This window comes from Protobothrops mucrosquamatus, unplaced genomic scaffold (genome assembly GCF_001527695.2).
Source record: "Protobothrops mucrosquamatus isolate PMUCROS unplaced genomic scaffold, P.Mucros_1.0 scaffold_226, whole genome shotgun sequence".
Lineage (NCBI taxonomy): Eukaryota > Metazoa > Chordata > Lepidosauria > Squamata > Viperidae > Protobothrops > Protobothrops mucrosquamatus.
The window spans coordinates 585,830-601,505 of record NW_015386302.1 but is presented as its reverse complement, the minus strand read 5'-3'; the positions used below and the strand labels follow the sequence as shown (position 1 = coordinate 601,505).

The following is a 15,676-nucleotide window of genomic DNA, read 5'->3' as shown; positions in this document are numbered from 1 at the left end:
TGTCCTCCTTTAAGGAGGACAGTCCTCCTTTTGTGAGTTCTGTCCTCCCTTGAAAAGTGTCCTCCTACATGTCCTCCTTTTTGATATTTGAAGACTAATCTGCAGGGCTTTTTTTTTTCTCATAGAACACTCAGAATGGCGTTCCGGCACCTTTTTTTGATGGTTTTTTTTCAACTTTTGCATGAGCTGTGCTACTCCCGCTATTGGGTTTTGAAAGCCAATAGGAATTGCTGCTGAGCGCGCCAAAACACCTGGCCGGCAAACTTTGCACATGTAAGTTGTCTGCAGCGAAGGCGAATTGGCAGGAACTTTGCACCCCTCCCTGCTACCCAACTGCACCATCTCCTAGTTAGTCCCAAAGATACCTGGAGGAGACTGGAGCGGCGACGCCACAGTCACTTTCTCTTGATCTTCGGCCCTGCTAGGGCAATAATGGCTGCAGGCACAAGAGGCAGGGGCGGCGGGGCTGCTGCGGGCGGGGGTGTGAGGGACAGTGGTGGCCGGCTGCCCCCCGTGCTGTGGGAGCTGCGAGGCCTGCTCTACACGGGGTTGCACAGGGTGGGCGGTGGTGCTGGCAGGGCAACTGCAGGCAGGGTGTGTTGACGGCGGGCTGCCCCCCCTGAGGCCGGAGCCGGCGCAGCTGGTGCTCTGGGAGCTGCGGGGCCTGCTCTACATGGCAGGCCAGCAGTGCTGGCGGGGCGGCTGCACGCGGGGGTGCGGCATGTAAGCATAATTACAATATAAAATGTTATTGTTACAAATGTTTTTATTATGCATTTATCATATTATAGTGTATTCTGTATTATTGTTGCAATGAATAAAATGTTTCTTTTATTTACGATATTTTTTCTTCAATTTATTTGTGTCCTCCTTTTCATTGTAAAAAAGTTGGTCACCTTAGAATAACCCTAACATGGCTATGGTTTTGGTTAAGGTTTGGAAAATCAAAATGGAAATACAAAAAAGTGGGAATTACAAGATAGAGAAGGCAGCAATAATAGAATTACAAATGAGAAGCTAAGAGAATGACCCTATTATGGACTTTCTATTGGATATACAGTCATGTGAATAAGAAAGTACATCCTCTTTTGAGTTCTATGGTTTTACATATCAGGACATAGTAAAAAAAAATCATCTGTCCCTAGCAGTTCTAGTGGCACAGTGATTAGAATGCAGTGTTGCAGGCTAACTCTGCTCATAGTCTGAAGTTCAATCCTGCTGTGAGCCCAGCAGGATTGTGAAGTACTATGGAGTGGAATATAAGTCTAAGTGCTATAGCTAGCTATAAGAAGTAGGTAAATATACCTCAGACGAGCAACAGCAGATGACATATTACACCATATTATCTTTTATTTTACAAAAAGCCAAAATAGAGAATGTGTGTGAAAAACTAATTTTTTTTTGTAACTAGATATTTGTTTGTAGCCTTATAGGGGATGAAGAGTTATCAAATTTGTAATAAAGATTGGAAGTCATTCTTTATCTATTTCTTTTCTTTTACCTTCTTATTTACTTTTGCATTTTTTCTTTTTCTGAGTTTACTTTGCCTTCACTTTTACTATTGCAATTAAAATCTTTAATAAAAAATATGAAAAAGGCATTTGTCCTTAGATTATTAAAAGCTTAATGGTAATTCATAATAGTAGAATTTGAGTTGATATATGTTGTTTAACGATGTGGGAAAACAGACATATGTAAAGATGCTGTAAGTTTTCTTTAATTTGGTGAGGTTACTGATATTGATAGAGAATATGGGTAAAAGGTCTTCAGAAAGTACCAAGCTGTAAGAGGAAATTGCTAACTTAGCCACAGGAGAGGGGCATATAAATTGTGGCAAGCACCTGATATCCAAAAAAATAGGTGTTTTTTTTCTAAGAAGTAAGAGGTGGGTCACAGTAGTAAGCAAAGCACATGCTTAAAATATTGACACAACTTGCATATATAATCTGTTAATTATAGTTGATGAGAGCCACCCCCTTCACCCCAATAAAAAGGATATAATTTAATCCAGGGGTGTCAAACTCAATTTCATTGAGGACCGCATCAGCATTGCAGTTGTCCTCTGGGGGCCGGGTAGGTGTGGCCAGGGTGGGCGCGGTCTACTGGGTGGGTGTGGCCAGAGTGGGTGTGGCCTGAGTGGGCATGGCCAGCTCTCCATCATTCACGTCAAGGGTGCCTGTGGGGGCCTGGGCAGAAGTGGGATAGATCTGAGGGTCTCTGGCAGAAGGGGGTAGGACCTGGGCAAGCACCAAGGCATGGTTCACTGGAACAGCCCCACTGTTCCTCTCAGGCCATGCGAGGGGGGGCTGGATGGTGGTGCGGGCTGCCCGGAGCCCTGGGCAACAGAGGTCAAACACCCAGCCTGGCCCTCGAGCACCTGCGACACCAAGCCCAGCCCCATTTCCCCAAGGGGGCGCCCAGCTGCACTTACCTCCTCCTCAAGGCTGCTGCTGCTGTGCTTGCTCCCCTTAGCCAGGTTGCTCATGATGGGTATGAGGGCAAAGTCAGAGGGAGGCCCACTCCCTCTCCATGGGAGGAGACCTGGCTTTATATCCAAAGCTTCCTTAGCAATAGGATGGGAGACCCCCAGGATAGGCCAGGAGGAGGGGGCAAGGGGATGGTGAAAGGGTAGCAGGGCAGGACTAAGGCAGGACTTCCCTCAGACCCTCTCTCTCTCTCTCTCTCTCTCTCTCTCTCTCTCTCTCTCTCTCTCTCTCTCTCTCTCTCTCCCTCTCCCTTCCTTCCTTCCTTCCTTCCTTCCTTCCTTCCTTCCTAAGAACAGAGTGGTGGGAAAATACTTGAGATGAGGGAGGGAGAAAAACAGGCAAGAAATGCAGCTGGGGAGGTATCACCCTTTGTGAGGAATGAAGTAATGCACCATTGCCTGGAAGTGGCCAGCACATGGCCCTCGCCTACTTCACATATCTGGCTTGGTGGACACCATGAGCAACGTGAGAGTCGACATTACCAGCGCAATGCCACCCAGCCCCCAGCCTGCCTGGTTTCGGCAGGCAGTGAGGCGCTCTCCTCACAGTGCCGAGAGGCTGAGCCAGGCAGCGCAAATCCGAAAAGAAGCGCGACGCCACCCAGCCCCCAGCCTGCCTGGTTTCAGCAGGCAGCGGGGCACTCGCCTCATAGTCCCGAGAGGCTGAGCCGGGCAGTGCGAAGCTTGCCAGCTTTGCACCTTACTGCCTGCTGAAATCAGGCAGGCTGGAGACTGAGTGGCAGCGTGCTTCTTTTTGAATTTGCGCCGCCTGGCTCAGCCTCTCAGCGCTGTGAGGAGAGCGCCTTGCTACCTGCTGAAACCCCTCCCCCAGAGCCCATCAAGCCAGATATGTGAAATAGGCGAGGGCCATTTGCTGGCCACTTCCAAGCGAGGGTGCATTTCTTCATTCCTCACAAAGGGTGACACCTCCCCAGCGTGCGCCCAGGGGGCAGGGCCAACGCGGCAGGGGCCGGTCCCTTGCTGGTTCCAGATGGCCTTGTTGGAGCTAAAACTAAATGTGTTTCAGCATAGAGGGCCACCACAAAATTGTACGTTGACTCCTGGGCGGCCTGGGCCGGGGTCAAGGCAGCGGGGGCCATTCCATTACTGTTTCCAGGATGGCTTCGTGGGCCACATGAAACCATGTCGTGGGCTGCATCCGGTCCCTGGGCCTTGTGTTTGACATGTCTGATTTAATCAAACAAGAAATACATTGGCCAATACAGAAAAAACCCAATGCAAAGAAAAATCTGATTCTGCACCAAGCTAAGCGGTCCAAGGCAAACAAACACTTAACACGCAGACAAAGTATCAGCTTAAACATTTAAGATAAACCGAAGGAATGCGAGGCTGGCTATCGGCAATTAAGACTAACAAGATTGGAACAGAGACATAGGAAAATACATAATAATAATCATGAAACACATAGAAACACTCCAGATTCTTTCCTGAGGCAGGGATTAAACTTTTCCTGAGCAAGATCGAATAAAGAAATTAGCCCATCAATAGACACTGCTCCACGAATCAGAAATGAGAGTTTTGAAACCATGAATCAGAAATGACAATTTAGAAAACCAAGAAAAGGTATAAAAAACTCACGCTTGGAGACCATTTTTCCTAGCTAGCCAGGGATGTATGCTGAATTGTCACTCAACTTTGATCTCGTGATTAAACCTCTCTTTCCGGTAGCTGGCTTCTCGTTCTATTTATTCTTTGGGCACTGATTGTGGAAATCCCAGCTGGAAAAATCCAAGTGGGGGAATTCCTCCCAACATAGTATACATGTGATATGTGATGTAGGGTTTAGGGAGGGTCTCAGGGAACCTGTAGGCCAGACATGTCATACTTGCGACGTCACATGAAGTCACGCAACGTATCAAGATTGTTTTGCTATTGCTGGCAATGGGGTGGGCGCGGGTTCCGCGTGATGCGTCCGGCCCACAGGCTGGCAGTTTGACACCCCTGCTGTAGGCTGTTGGAGAGAATATAACCTCATAGTACCTCAACCAGTGGTGAATGAGGAGGGACGGGCGGCCGGTGTAGGCAATGTATAAAGATGTTGATTTGAGATGATGAACTTTGGAGAGAACTAAGTTAAGATAGCTTCTCCCCACTTATTGTAATAAACTAAATAAAAAGGTCTTCACTGTGTCTTGGCTGGTTATTGGTCAAACAAATTTACCACTGGTTGCAAAGGAAAGTAGGCAAAAGCATATAACAATATATTAGTTTTCATTTTTGATGAAAAAGTTAAATCCTTTTGATAGAAGTAAAGTCTTCATCTTGGTTCATCCAAGCCCGGGATAAATAAGCAACATGGCGACTGCTTTGGGAAGTAGGTTACAGTTTATTGAAGAAGCAGAAAAATGGTCCTTGCAAGAAAGAGCAGAGGAGAAAGAGGCTGAGCACATGGGTAGTGGGTTTTTATACCCCCTCTAGCCCTGTTTGGAATAGTTTCCTGTTCCTGTGGCATGAACTTTGAGGCTATTTCTGAGTGTTTTTCTAGGCCTTGATATCTGTGGTTTAATCCTATTATCATATCCTGCTTCCCAGGTGATGGGGCTAATGACTCCTAGAGTTTGGGTGGGGTATGCAGATTTTAAGTCTCTTTGTCTTCTTGATTGCTCTGGCTTCAACTTTCTGATGGTTTTACATCTGCATTTGTACGGAGCTAGCTCTTGCTTGGGGCAGAGACTTATGGGCAAAGTTGGTTTCTGCTTTTTAAAATACTTTTGAGGAAATATATTTTTCTGCCCTTTTAATATTTCCTTCTCTGGGGCTCTGACTTCCCACACTTTATAACTCATTACTTTCCTGGCAACGCACAAGGATTCTAGGTCGGGCCTACGCCACTTCCTGCAACCCAGCCACTCTAGCCTCTCTTAATCCCTCCCTTCTGTCTAGCTGAAGAGTCCACCACAATCTTGTATCTTACAGAATCGAACCTATGGCTTTTGAGAGTATTTTTAAAAGTTGTTAGAAGCAAGTCTTCCATTTCATATTAGCGCTATTTAAAATATTTAAATATAATTATTTAGAAGTTGGGCTGCGAAAATCCAGATGAAACCTAGGGGGAAAGAAAAGGTTAAAAAAAAACTCGTTTACTGTCGCTTAGTGATTGTTCAACTTTTGGCCGCTCAGATACGGCAGCCTTGTTTAAACAAAAACAGCAAACCAAACCGCATCTGAGTCTGAAGCATGACTAAGAAGCAACGTGATTCCTCACGGACCTATTTCTCTTCGCTATGTAGCAACTCATCCCAACCCCAGACCAGATGAAGGAGGCGGTGACTAGGCGCCTGCGTGCAGGGAAAGAAAGGCCTTTCTTCTCCCCGGGTAGAGCTTCCACACGTTGCCTAGGCGACGCGGTGACGTAAGCCGGTAGGTGGAGGGACGCAACCGGGAGGTCATTCCGCACTCAAGTCCTTCCGAGGGTGGAGGGTATGGCGAAGACTGTGGCTTATTTCTATGATCCCGATGTGGGCAATTTTCATTACGGTGCGTGCGCAGCAGCGGTAATGGGGAAGTCTTGGGATGTTCGTGCTTTCTGTAGAGGGTGCGATCGAGCGAAGGCTATCTGGTTTTTCCTCGGTTGAGGAAAGGATCGGACTTTTCCCAACAGCCATGTGCTACAGTTTCCCCTCTTTATCAGAAAGGCGTCGGTTTTGTTTTGGTCTTGTCTTTGTTTTTTGCGGCAACGCTGAAAAAAACCCTTCAACTTTCTTTCTTGATTTGAAAGATTGTTCTGTGCACATGTAGGAGACCTGGCAGGAATCATTTCACACTACTACATGTTTTGAGAAAAGAGAAGTCTTTCCGGGTGCTCTTAATTGCGTTTGAACTGCTCCTTCATTATAATAACTGCAGTCATATTCATCATGAACTTGAGAATTTTGTGCCTTTCAAAAGCTTGCTTTAGTTCTTACGGCAGTGCTTACTTTTCCGCGCGCACACACACACACAAGATCAATGACTCAACCAACTTCTGTTTCAGAGTAATACATCTAATGATATGGATTACAGCTTGTGGTTTGCAAAAGTCCAGAGCGCCTGGTTTTTGCAGTCCAGATCTGATAGTTTTAACATATACCGGTGGTGGCATGCTATTTATTCCTAGTGGAGTATAATTGTATCTGTATTTATGGAATGTGCTAGAATTCAAGCATTATTCTGTGAGAGTGCCTGTATCTATGAAATGTTAGAGGGTATGTGCAGAATCATAGATTCTTGATATTATTGTACAGAATTGTATCAAGTATCCATACTTTTTATTTTATGAAGGTTATTGCAGTTGTTTATAGAGCTTCAGGTCCATCTCAAGATGCGTACATGTAAATTACTGAAGATCACTTTGTGAAAAAATATGGTTGCACAGGGGACTTGTTTACATAGTTTAAACTAAGTAAATTTCCAAAACAACACAAATATGTCTTAGCTGTCTAGATCCCAGTCAATGAATCAATAGTCTTTTAAAAGGCCTCCCATATTCTTTATTCTTTGAGGACTTGTGGTAATGTTAGGTAGATTCCTGTGCTTCTATTGTGGAGACGTTAATTATATGTGTTTCTTTTCTTTTTTCATATTAGGAGCAGGACATCCCATGAAACCACATCGGTTGGCATTGACCCACAGTTTGGTGCTACATTATGGACTCTATAAGAAGATGATTGTAAGTGTTTCATGTGCTGGACTTAACATGTTTGTGTTTAGATAATTATTACTAATTTTAAGGAATTTATATATGTTTGCCAGCATGCACCATATAATGTACTTTTAAGAATAGTAAAACTTCCCTATTACACAGAAGACAATATCTCAAAGCAGGGATCCATAGTTTGGAATGACATTATTTACCAAATTCAAAATTATGATATATTTGACTTCTTTTGTTTCTGTCAATTTCAGCTAAGGAAGATCTGATCCCACCTTCCTTTCCCATGGGAAAAGATGGTTCAGTACCTTCCTACTGATTGGCAGAAATGCCAGAGTTCACAGCTGCAGGTAGTTATATTACCCAGTCAAACAAATTGCCAGGATAGTCTCTGATCACCTGTTTAAGCTGCAGGGAAGGAAGAAAGTTCAACTCATTAAATTGCATTGACTGCTAACCACTCTCTTGGCATGGATGGTTAAAATAAATGTATAAATTAAAAGCAGTATTATGTGGCATATTATGACATTAGTTTTGTGATTTAGAATCTATCTTGTTAAACATATAAATTGTAATCCCACTGTAGATCTGCAATGTCTCAAATGTGTTTAGAAGTCCTGGAATTCTTGATTCATGTTCATAAGGTACCTTTTATATAACAGGTTTGAATCCACTCTCACCCTTGCAAATTCACTGGCAGAGAAATCTACAAACAACAGTACAGTATATAAAAATGATTACATGTTCATGGTAACATCATGACACAAACTCCACTCTTACTTACAGGGCAGTGTTGAGGCAAGTACCACAATTGTGGCTTTTGTATAATGAGACCTACTTTGTCACTGAGGAAAGCAGAGAAGGCTGAATATCCAGTAGTGGCAGGCGAAAGGCAAGTAGGAAGAGAGGATAAAAATACAATTACAGAACACAAGACAAAGAATAAAGGGATAAATAAGTAGGCAGAGTAGATAATTATGCAACATTAAAAAAGCAGAGAAGAAATGGATAAATAAAGCTCATAAGAAGGCAAGGAGGGAAAGGATCACAAGAAGGCAGGGAAGAAAGGGATAATAATAGAGCACTCCATGACGGGTTAAGAATGAACATTTAAGTCTCATTCAACACTGAAAATGTTAAAATTTGACATTTTTAAATGAACTAGCATTTTAATTTTTAAACTAGACATTTTTCCTAAATTTTGAAATGATCTGTTAGAATATCAAATTTCTAAATTGGACATTTTTTCCCTTTTAAAATTTTGTAAATTGGGAGACTAAGATGGACCATTTCTGGCTTTTTTGCCTTCATAAGTTAGCCATACCCTTTTTATGGGATTCGAACCTGGGAAGTTATACATACTAGGCAGTGATTTAGCCACTGAGCCACAGGTTCTCTTTCCCTCTTTGTCAGCAGAGTCAAGGGAGTAATTATAGGGAGTTCAGACAGATCGGTCTGATTGTGAACACCTTGACATTTTCAACTGCCATACTGCAGTTTTACTCTTTTTTTTTACAATATCTCTTGCCTTGCCGCCCCCAACTAGGGGCATAGAGCAGGCTCAAGTCGCAACTGCGAAATATTTTTATATCCAAATTTCTTTTTTCTGACAAAGAGTAAAGAATTAAATTGGGAGACTAAGATGGACCATTTCTGGCTTTTTTGCCTTCATCAGTTAGCCATACCCTTTTTATGGGATTCGAACNTCCCCTCTTTGTCAGCAGAGTCAAGGGAGTAATTATAGGGAGTTCAGACAGATCGGTCTGATTGTGAACACCTTGACATTTTCAACTGCCATACTGCAGTTTTACTCTTTTTTTACAATATCTCTTGCCTTGCCGCCCCCAACTAGGGGCATAGAGCAGGCTCAAGTCGCAACTGCGAAATATTTTTATATCCAAATTTGGATATACCCTCCAGGATAGTGCATCAGTCACATCATTTACACATATCCACAATATATCACCTAAAAACAAGAAACCATGTGGAACCACCATCTTAGATAAGTTTGTGATAAAAACCAGCAGATTAGAAAAAGAGTTAATTGTTGAAAAAAATTGCTTCATTTGTTTATGCAACAAACTCTTTCTGTCTGCTTGAAAACCCACACTTGGTTAATATGATTCAGTCACTGAGACTAGGATACAGTCCACCAAGTAGATTAGATGTTGCAGGGGAACTGCTGGATAAAGTATATGATGAAGACATTATGCAGTGTGCAACAAGTCTAGAAAGTAAAATTGTTAACCTAAGTCTTGATGGGTGGAGTAATGTCCACAATGATCCTATTGTATGTGCTTGTATAACAACAGAAGAAGGAAATGTATTCCTTGCAGAAACAATTGATACTTCAGGAAATGCACACACAGCAGCATACTTAGAAGAAGTAGCAGTAAAAGTTATCATAACATGCAAAAAAAATTCAAATGTCAAGTACACAATTTGGTCACAGACAATGCTGCAAATGTGTCCAAAATGAGAAGAAATTTAGAACAACATGAAGAAACTACCAAGCTAATAACATATGGTTGTAGTGCTCATTTTGTACACCTCCTAGCCAAAGATTTTTGTGTCCTAGAAGTAAAGAGTAATGTTGAAATTGCTAAATACTTCCGTAACAATAATTTTGCAGCATAAGCTCTGAAAATAATGGGGGGAACCAAGCTAACACTCCCACAAGATGTTAGATGGAACTCTGAAGTGGACTGTTTTGAACAATACATAAAAAACTGGTCTATTCTGATGACTGTTTATGAGCAAAATTGAGAAAAAATAGATGGCACTACTACAGCCAAAATCCTCAACATTGGGCTTAAGAGAAATGTTGAACATATGCTGAGCATCCTGAAACCCATTTCTGAAGCTTTAAACAAAATCTAGAAAAATAGTTGTTTTATTGCTGATGCTGTTGAAATTTGGAAGGAACTGAGTGAGCACTTAAAAACAGAACTACACACTGACAAGCAGAAGTTACAAGATTTAAAAAGGCAAATAGGACAAGCACTGTCTCCAGCTCATTTTCTCGCAAACATTGTCAATATCCTGTACAAGGGTCAAACCTTAAGTGCTGAAGAAGAAGAGTTAGCTATGACATGGGTATCCAGCAATCATCGATCTCTAGTGCCAACTATAATGAACTTCAGAGCTAAGGGGAAACCATTCAAGAAATACCGTATATGTTTGCTGATGAGGTTTTAAAGAAAGTTTCACCAGTGAACTGGTGGAAGTCACTTAAGTACTTGGATTCAGAAAGTGTTGAAGTAATGATTTTGCTTTTAACTACAGTGGCCTCTTCTGCTGGCTTGAAAGAATATTCTCTTCCTTTGGACTTGTTCACTCTAAATTGAGAAATCATCTGGGGCCTGATAAAGCAGGAAAGCTTGTTTTTCTTTTCTAGATCATGAACCTTCATTTTGTTTGCAAATAATAATATTCAAGATTCTAATTACCAGCAAGAATGAGTCCTTACATTTAAAGAGCACCTGTCATTTCAGATCCATCATAGCAGCGCCTGTTAGCAGGCATCCACTCACCTACTGCCTGCCACATCCCTCATCTTGTTGTGTCACTGCCGCATAACCAGCCGTTCCATTAAAGTGAATGAGACTGTCGGGGAGTCAACAGCAGGTCAGAGGAAGAGCCGCTGTAGGACAGAGATGACAGTTGCTCTTTAAAAATTATGATTTAAATCGAGTTGATTTAAATCAAGCCTTTTTACTAATGATTTAAATCGTAATTTAAATTGTGATCTAAATCGACTTAATTTAAATCAAATCCATCCTGTCATCTCAGAACCATTGTACCATATCTTTCAAAAATCCTGGAGCACCAGGGAACTACCTAAGGATTGGAAAAGAGCTGATGTACTCATCTTCAAAAAAAAGGGGGGGGAGCCAACAGACCCAGGAAACTAGACTAGTCAAGCTAACATCAATACCAGGGAAGACACTGGAAAAGATCATCCCAAAACAGATCTGCAAACAGATCTAGAAAGTTTTGCCTTTCTTGGGGTTGCTTCTGTCTTGTGAAGTATGTGTGGACTCATTTTTTCAAAATTGTTAAGAGGAGTTTGTTTGCAGAGTACATTTAACCTATGCTTTATCTGTGGATTCTTTTTAAATGCCAGTAACGTTTTCTTTAAAATAAATTACTGTTTTATATTGTATTACACTTAAAGTTGCCTTAAGCACTAAGACAGATAGCAACAGCTCAGAATAAACAATATATATAATGACAATTCTTGAAAGCCAAATAAGTGGCCATTAATATGGTAGTATATTAATGGCCATTAATGGTAGTATTAGTGGCCATTAATATGGTAGTATAAAATACATATATTCCATATATTAGCAATATATGGAATATATGTATTTTTATTAAAATATGCTGGCTACTGTCCAGTTACAGATGTATAATGTAAATTTCTTGATAAATAACAATTTAGTCATTTTATATTTTTTAAAAGGTAGTATATTAAGATCATTTTGGAAAGCTGAAAAAAGGTGTCATAATTTTCTCACTATTGCCCAATTTGTTCTATATAAATATAAGAAGAAATTACTGGAAAACGATAGAATATAGCATTATTCCATCTACATGAATGGATCTTATATGTTTGCTTTTTATTTTATTATATGATATTCATAGATTGACATAAAAATAGAAAGTTTCTGAATGGTTTGCAAGGAAAATAACAACTAAAAAGTGATTGTGATGTGATTTATATAAAAGGTAATTATGATGTGATTGATATTATGATTTGGTAAATAAACAATACTATATTCACATGGTTGCCTAGGTCAAAAGCTCATTGAAATAAAACAATGGTTAGGACCTTTATGAATACAGGCAAGATTGGACCAAGGTTCCCTTTGGGACATCATGTCCCATAGTATAGGTCTAGTAATGAGAACCTTCATCTTCTGGTCCACACCCATGTCACCTCATATGGAGTCAGATTTCTCTTAATGGCAAATCAGACTGGCAGAATTAGGCTTGGTAAAGTGGTCCTATTATAATCCAGTATCAAATTGCATAGAGCTTTATAGCACTTTTTACTGTTTTGGGAAGTCTACTGGCAGCCAGTGCAGCAACTTTTGAATGGGTGTGACCAATTATCTGGAAAATTTGATAACCTCCTGATTGAATCTCTCCAGTGTTCTTTAACTAGGGATGCCTTTGGAAATGACTCAGAAGTTGGTGCTGGTGCAGAGAGGCACAATAGCAGATCCCCCAGAAACATTTGCAGGTCACACACTAAGGTTGATTATTTGATAGTCATAATGCTCATTGACCAATAGAAACTTTGTCTTGATAGTATTTAGTCTTATACCCATTTAGTCCCATAATAGCCCAGTGGTTCCAGAGCTAAAAGTTTTTAGATCCTGTATTAATGCTGAGTTACTCTTGATTGTTGTGTATATTTTGGTCCCCATGTTTGGGGTGCTGTTACTAATTCAATTCTCTTCAAGAATTGTGTTTAGTAATAGTACTACTAATAGTAGTAGTTTTAACTGCTTTTGTCTTTTTTATACACCAGTTTATGTTTCTTCCTACTCCAATTGAAGTCTTCTCCATCCTTTCCTTCCCAATTGCATGTAGATGGATGTGTATACACAAATGTAATTAAGCTTGCCAGCTTATGGTAACCTACCACATGCATCTGAGAAAGTGAATTCTAGCTTATTATAAGCTTATTCAGTAATAAAATGGTTATTGTTTAAGATGCTGCATAACTTTTTAAAAAGAACAGATTATTTTATTTGGAAATTGTGACTAGAACGTAACATAAATTAGAAATTTGTAGTATAGCAACTCTCATTACTATTTGAATTCAGCTGTGAACAAAAGCATTTTTTTCTGCAGGTATTTAAGCCATATCAAGCTTCTCAGCATGACATGTGTCGCTTTCATTCAGAAGATTATATTGACTTCCTTCAGAGAGTTAGTCCTAACAACATGCAAGGATTCACCAAAAGCCTCAATGCTTTCAATGTGGGAGATGACTGGTTAGTATTGTACATCGTTTAGATGAATAAGAAGGGTGAGAAGGTGCGAAGTTTAAATGTTTTTGAGATTGCATGAGAAATGTCTCCCATGGGATAAAATTTATACATTTTTGGTATATTTAGGTTACACTAAAAATTTGGTACCTAACAACTAAACCATTTATCCAAATAATTAGGAGACTTAACAGTTTGTCTCCTGCCAAGGACAAGGTAGTGCTCTCCTCCATTTCATTTATAGAAACAGCTGAACTAACAAATATTTAACTGGTAATGAGACTGAATCCTCAACTGCACTTGAAGGCGACAGGATAATTTAAGGAATGCAAGACAGGTTGTGTGATATAGGTAATCCCCGAGTTACAAGCATTCACTTAAAACTCGGTTCGAAGTTATGTGATCAGCGCCCCCTAGTGTTTATGAGCAAGTCCCAAAATTACAAATATTGTAGCACTATGGCAGTCGTTCGTTCTTATGAACGACTGCAGAAGCTCTGCAACATTCACCCTATTCCCCCCCCCACTCTCCACAACTGCTTCCCCCTCCCTTGCTGCCACGCGGGACTCACCTTGCAAAAATCTGTATCCTCTCTGCCTTTCCCTTTGAGGAAGAGGAGAGTCGGCTTGGAAATGCTTTTCGCGCCAACAATGGAAGCTCCTGGGTGCCATAATATCGCGCGAGTTCAAGGATCCATTCTCTCAAAAGAGATCATGACCTCCAGAAGCTTCCATTCTCTGGGGGAGGGAAGTGTTTGCTTTGTTTGCATGCCTATGGGGCAAAGCGTGGAATCAAAGTTGGCTGGGCACAGGAACCAATCCCATCCATGGCCCAGTTGTGCTGCTTGCTCACATGCGCTGGTCTTAGTTTGAGGGCAGGAAGGAAGCCTTCAACTAAGCGTTGGGGAGGAGAAATCATAGTCGCTCAGGTGGCTTCTGCCGTTAGTGGCTTGGGTGCCCCGGTTCAGTCCAAGTTGGAAGAAAGCGGAGGCACGGCAGCGGGATTGCTCTCAATAAAACTTGGGTGTGCTGCTAGCTCGCATGCACCAGCCTTATTGAGAGCAATCCCACTGCTGTACCTCTGCTTTCTTCCAACTAAGACAGAACTGGGGCACCCAAGCTGCTGTCGCTCAAACATTTTTTTCCAAATGGAGACCTGAAAGAGATTTGAAGGTCCATTTGCCTGTCAATGGGGAGCTTCAGAAATGGAGAGGAATGCTCTGTTTCTGAAGCGCTCCATTGGAAGACAGATAGGCCGTGCCTCCTCTTTCTTCCAACTTGGATGGAACTGGGGCACCCAAGCCGCTGGCAGCAGCAGCTACCTGAGCGACTATGATTCCCCCTTCCCACCATTCAGTTGAAGGCTTCCTGCCTCAAATTAAGGCCGGTGCACGCGAACGAGCAGCATACCCGGGCCATGTGTGGCATTGGTTCCTGCGCTTGGCTGACTCCGATTCCTCGCTTTGTCCCATAGGCATGCAAATGAAGCAAACACTTCCCTTCCCCCCCCAGAGAATGGAAGCTTCTGGGGGCCATGATCTCTTTTGCAGAGAATGGGTGTTTGAACTCACATGATATTACGGTACCCAGGAGCTTCCATTGTCGACTCGAAAAGCATTTCCAATCTGACTCTCCTCTCCCTCAAAGGGAAATAAACTGCGGCAGAGAGGATACAGATTTTTGCAAGGTGAGCCCCGTGCGGTAGGAAGGGAGGAGAAAGCATGAGGTATCTTAGTGGGTTGGGGAATCTTTGGGGGCCTGTTCCATCACTAGGCCCCCCCATGGCCTTCCCCACCCTGAGATGCTTCATGTGCACTTAACAAATTGCACATTCGCCCACACTGTCGATTAGTGAAAGCGTGGGTGAAAGCAGTTCGTGATCTCATTCAATGTACGAGATTCACTCCCACAAATTCTTGAGTTATGAATGGAACGGGCAGGCTCCATTACATTCGTAACTCGAGGACTACCTGTATACACAGTTGTGTTCTCAAAGAGAAAAGGATGCCGGGAAGCTCAGAAGGAACAGCTGGGCAGTAGCAACTTCTTCCCCTCTCAGATCTGCTACATAAAGGTGTTGCTTCATTCTACCTTAAGTTGATCATGCTAGACTTGGGGATCCCAGTGTTGTCTCCATAACAACAGACATCTCCATGCCCTCAGTACTCTCTGCCATTTTTTTTCCATTTTAGTTAGGCAATTTTGAATGGGTAAGTTCTTCCCCTGAACAACCATAGCTCTCAAGATATAAAATATATCTAATGGCCCCAAAATTTTAGATCTTTGAAATCTTAAGAAAAATATGATGTTTTAAATCTCCATACTCGGTGTTTCTACACAGAAATGCATTTGTACAGATATAGGTAATCTTTTGGAGAGACCAAAGACTAGCACTAGGATCATGAAGATCCAGTGTTACCTCTGGGTTGGGGTTACCATTACTGCAAATACTTGTTACAGGGGGACCAATGGTATGAAAGGAACATAGTTCCATCTCCTGTATATGCATATCCCAGAATCAACTGGTGGGTGACTGTAA

General features: G+C 41.9%; 1 protein-coding gene across 2 annotated transcripts in view; it reads left to right on the top strand.

Moving 5' to 3' along the window:
- Positions 1–5,907: 5,907 nt before the first annotated feature.
- HDAC3 (histone deacetylase 3) overlaps positions 5,908–15,676 on the top strand; it is a 44,073-nt gene continuing 34,304 nt past the window's right edge. The window contains exons 1-3 of one of the 2 annotated variants that reach the window (XM_015828954.1): positions 5,908–5,983; positions 7,072–7,154; positions 13,002–13,144. In XM_015828954.1, coding sequence (XP_015684440.1) covers positions 5,929–5,983; positions 7,072–7,154; positions 13,002–13,144 — 281 coding nt within the window. In that variant the 5' untranslated portion in view covers positions 5,908–5,928. Of the gene's footprint in view, positions 5,984–6,453; positions 6,481–7,071; positions 7,155–13,001; positions 13,145–15,676 lie in introns of those variants that run through there. The other variant, XM_015828947.1, reaches the window with a different exon arrangement.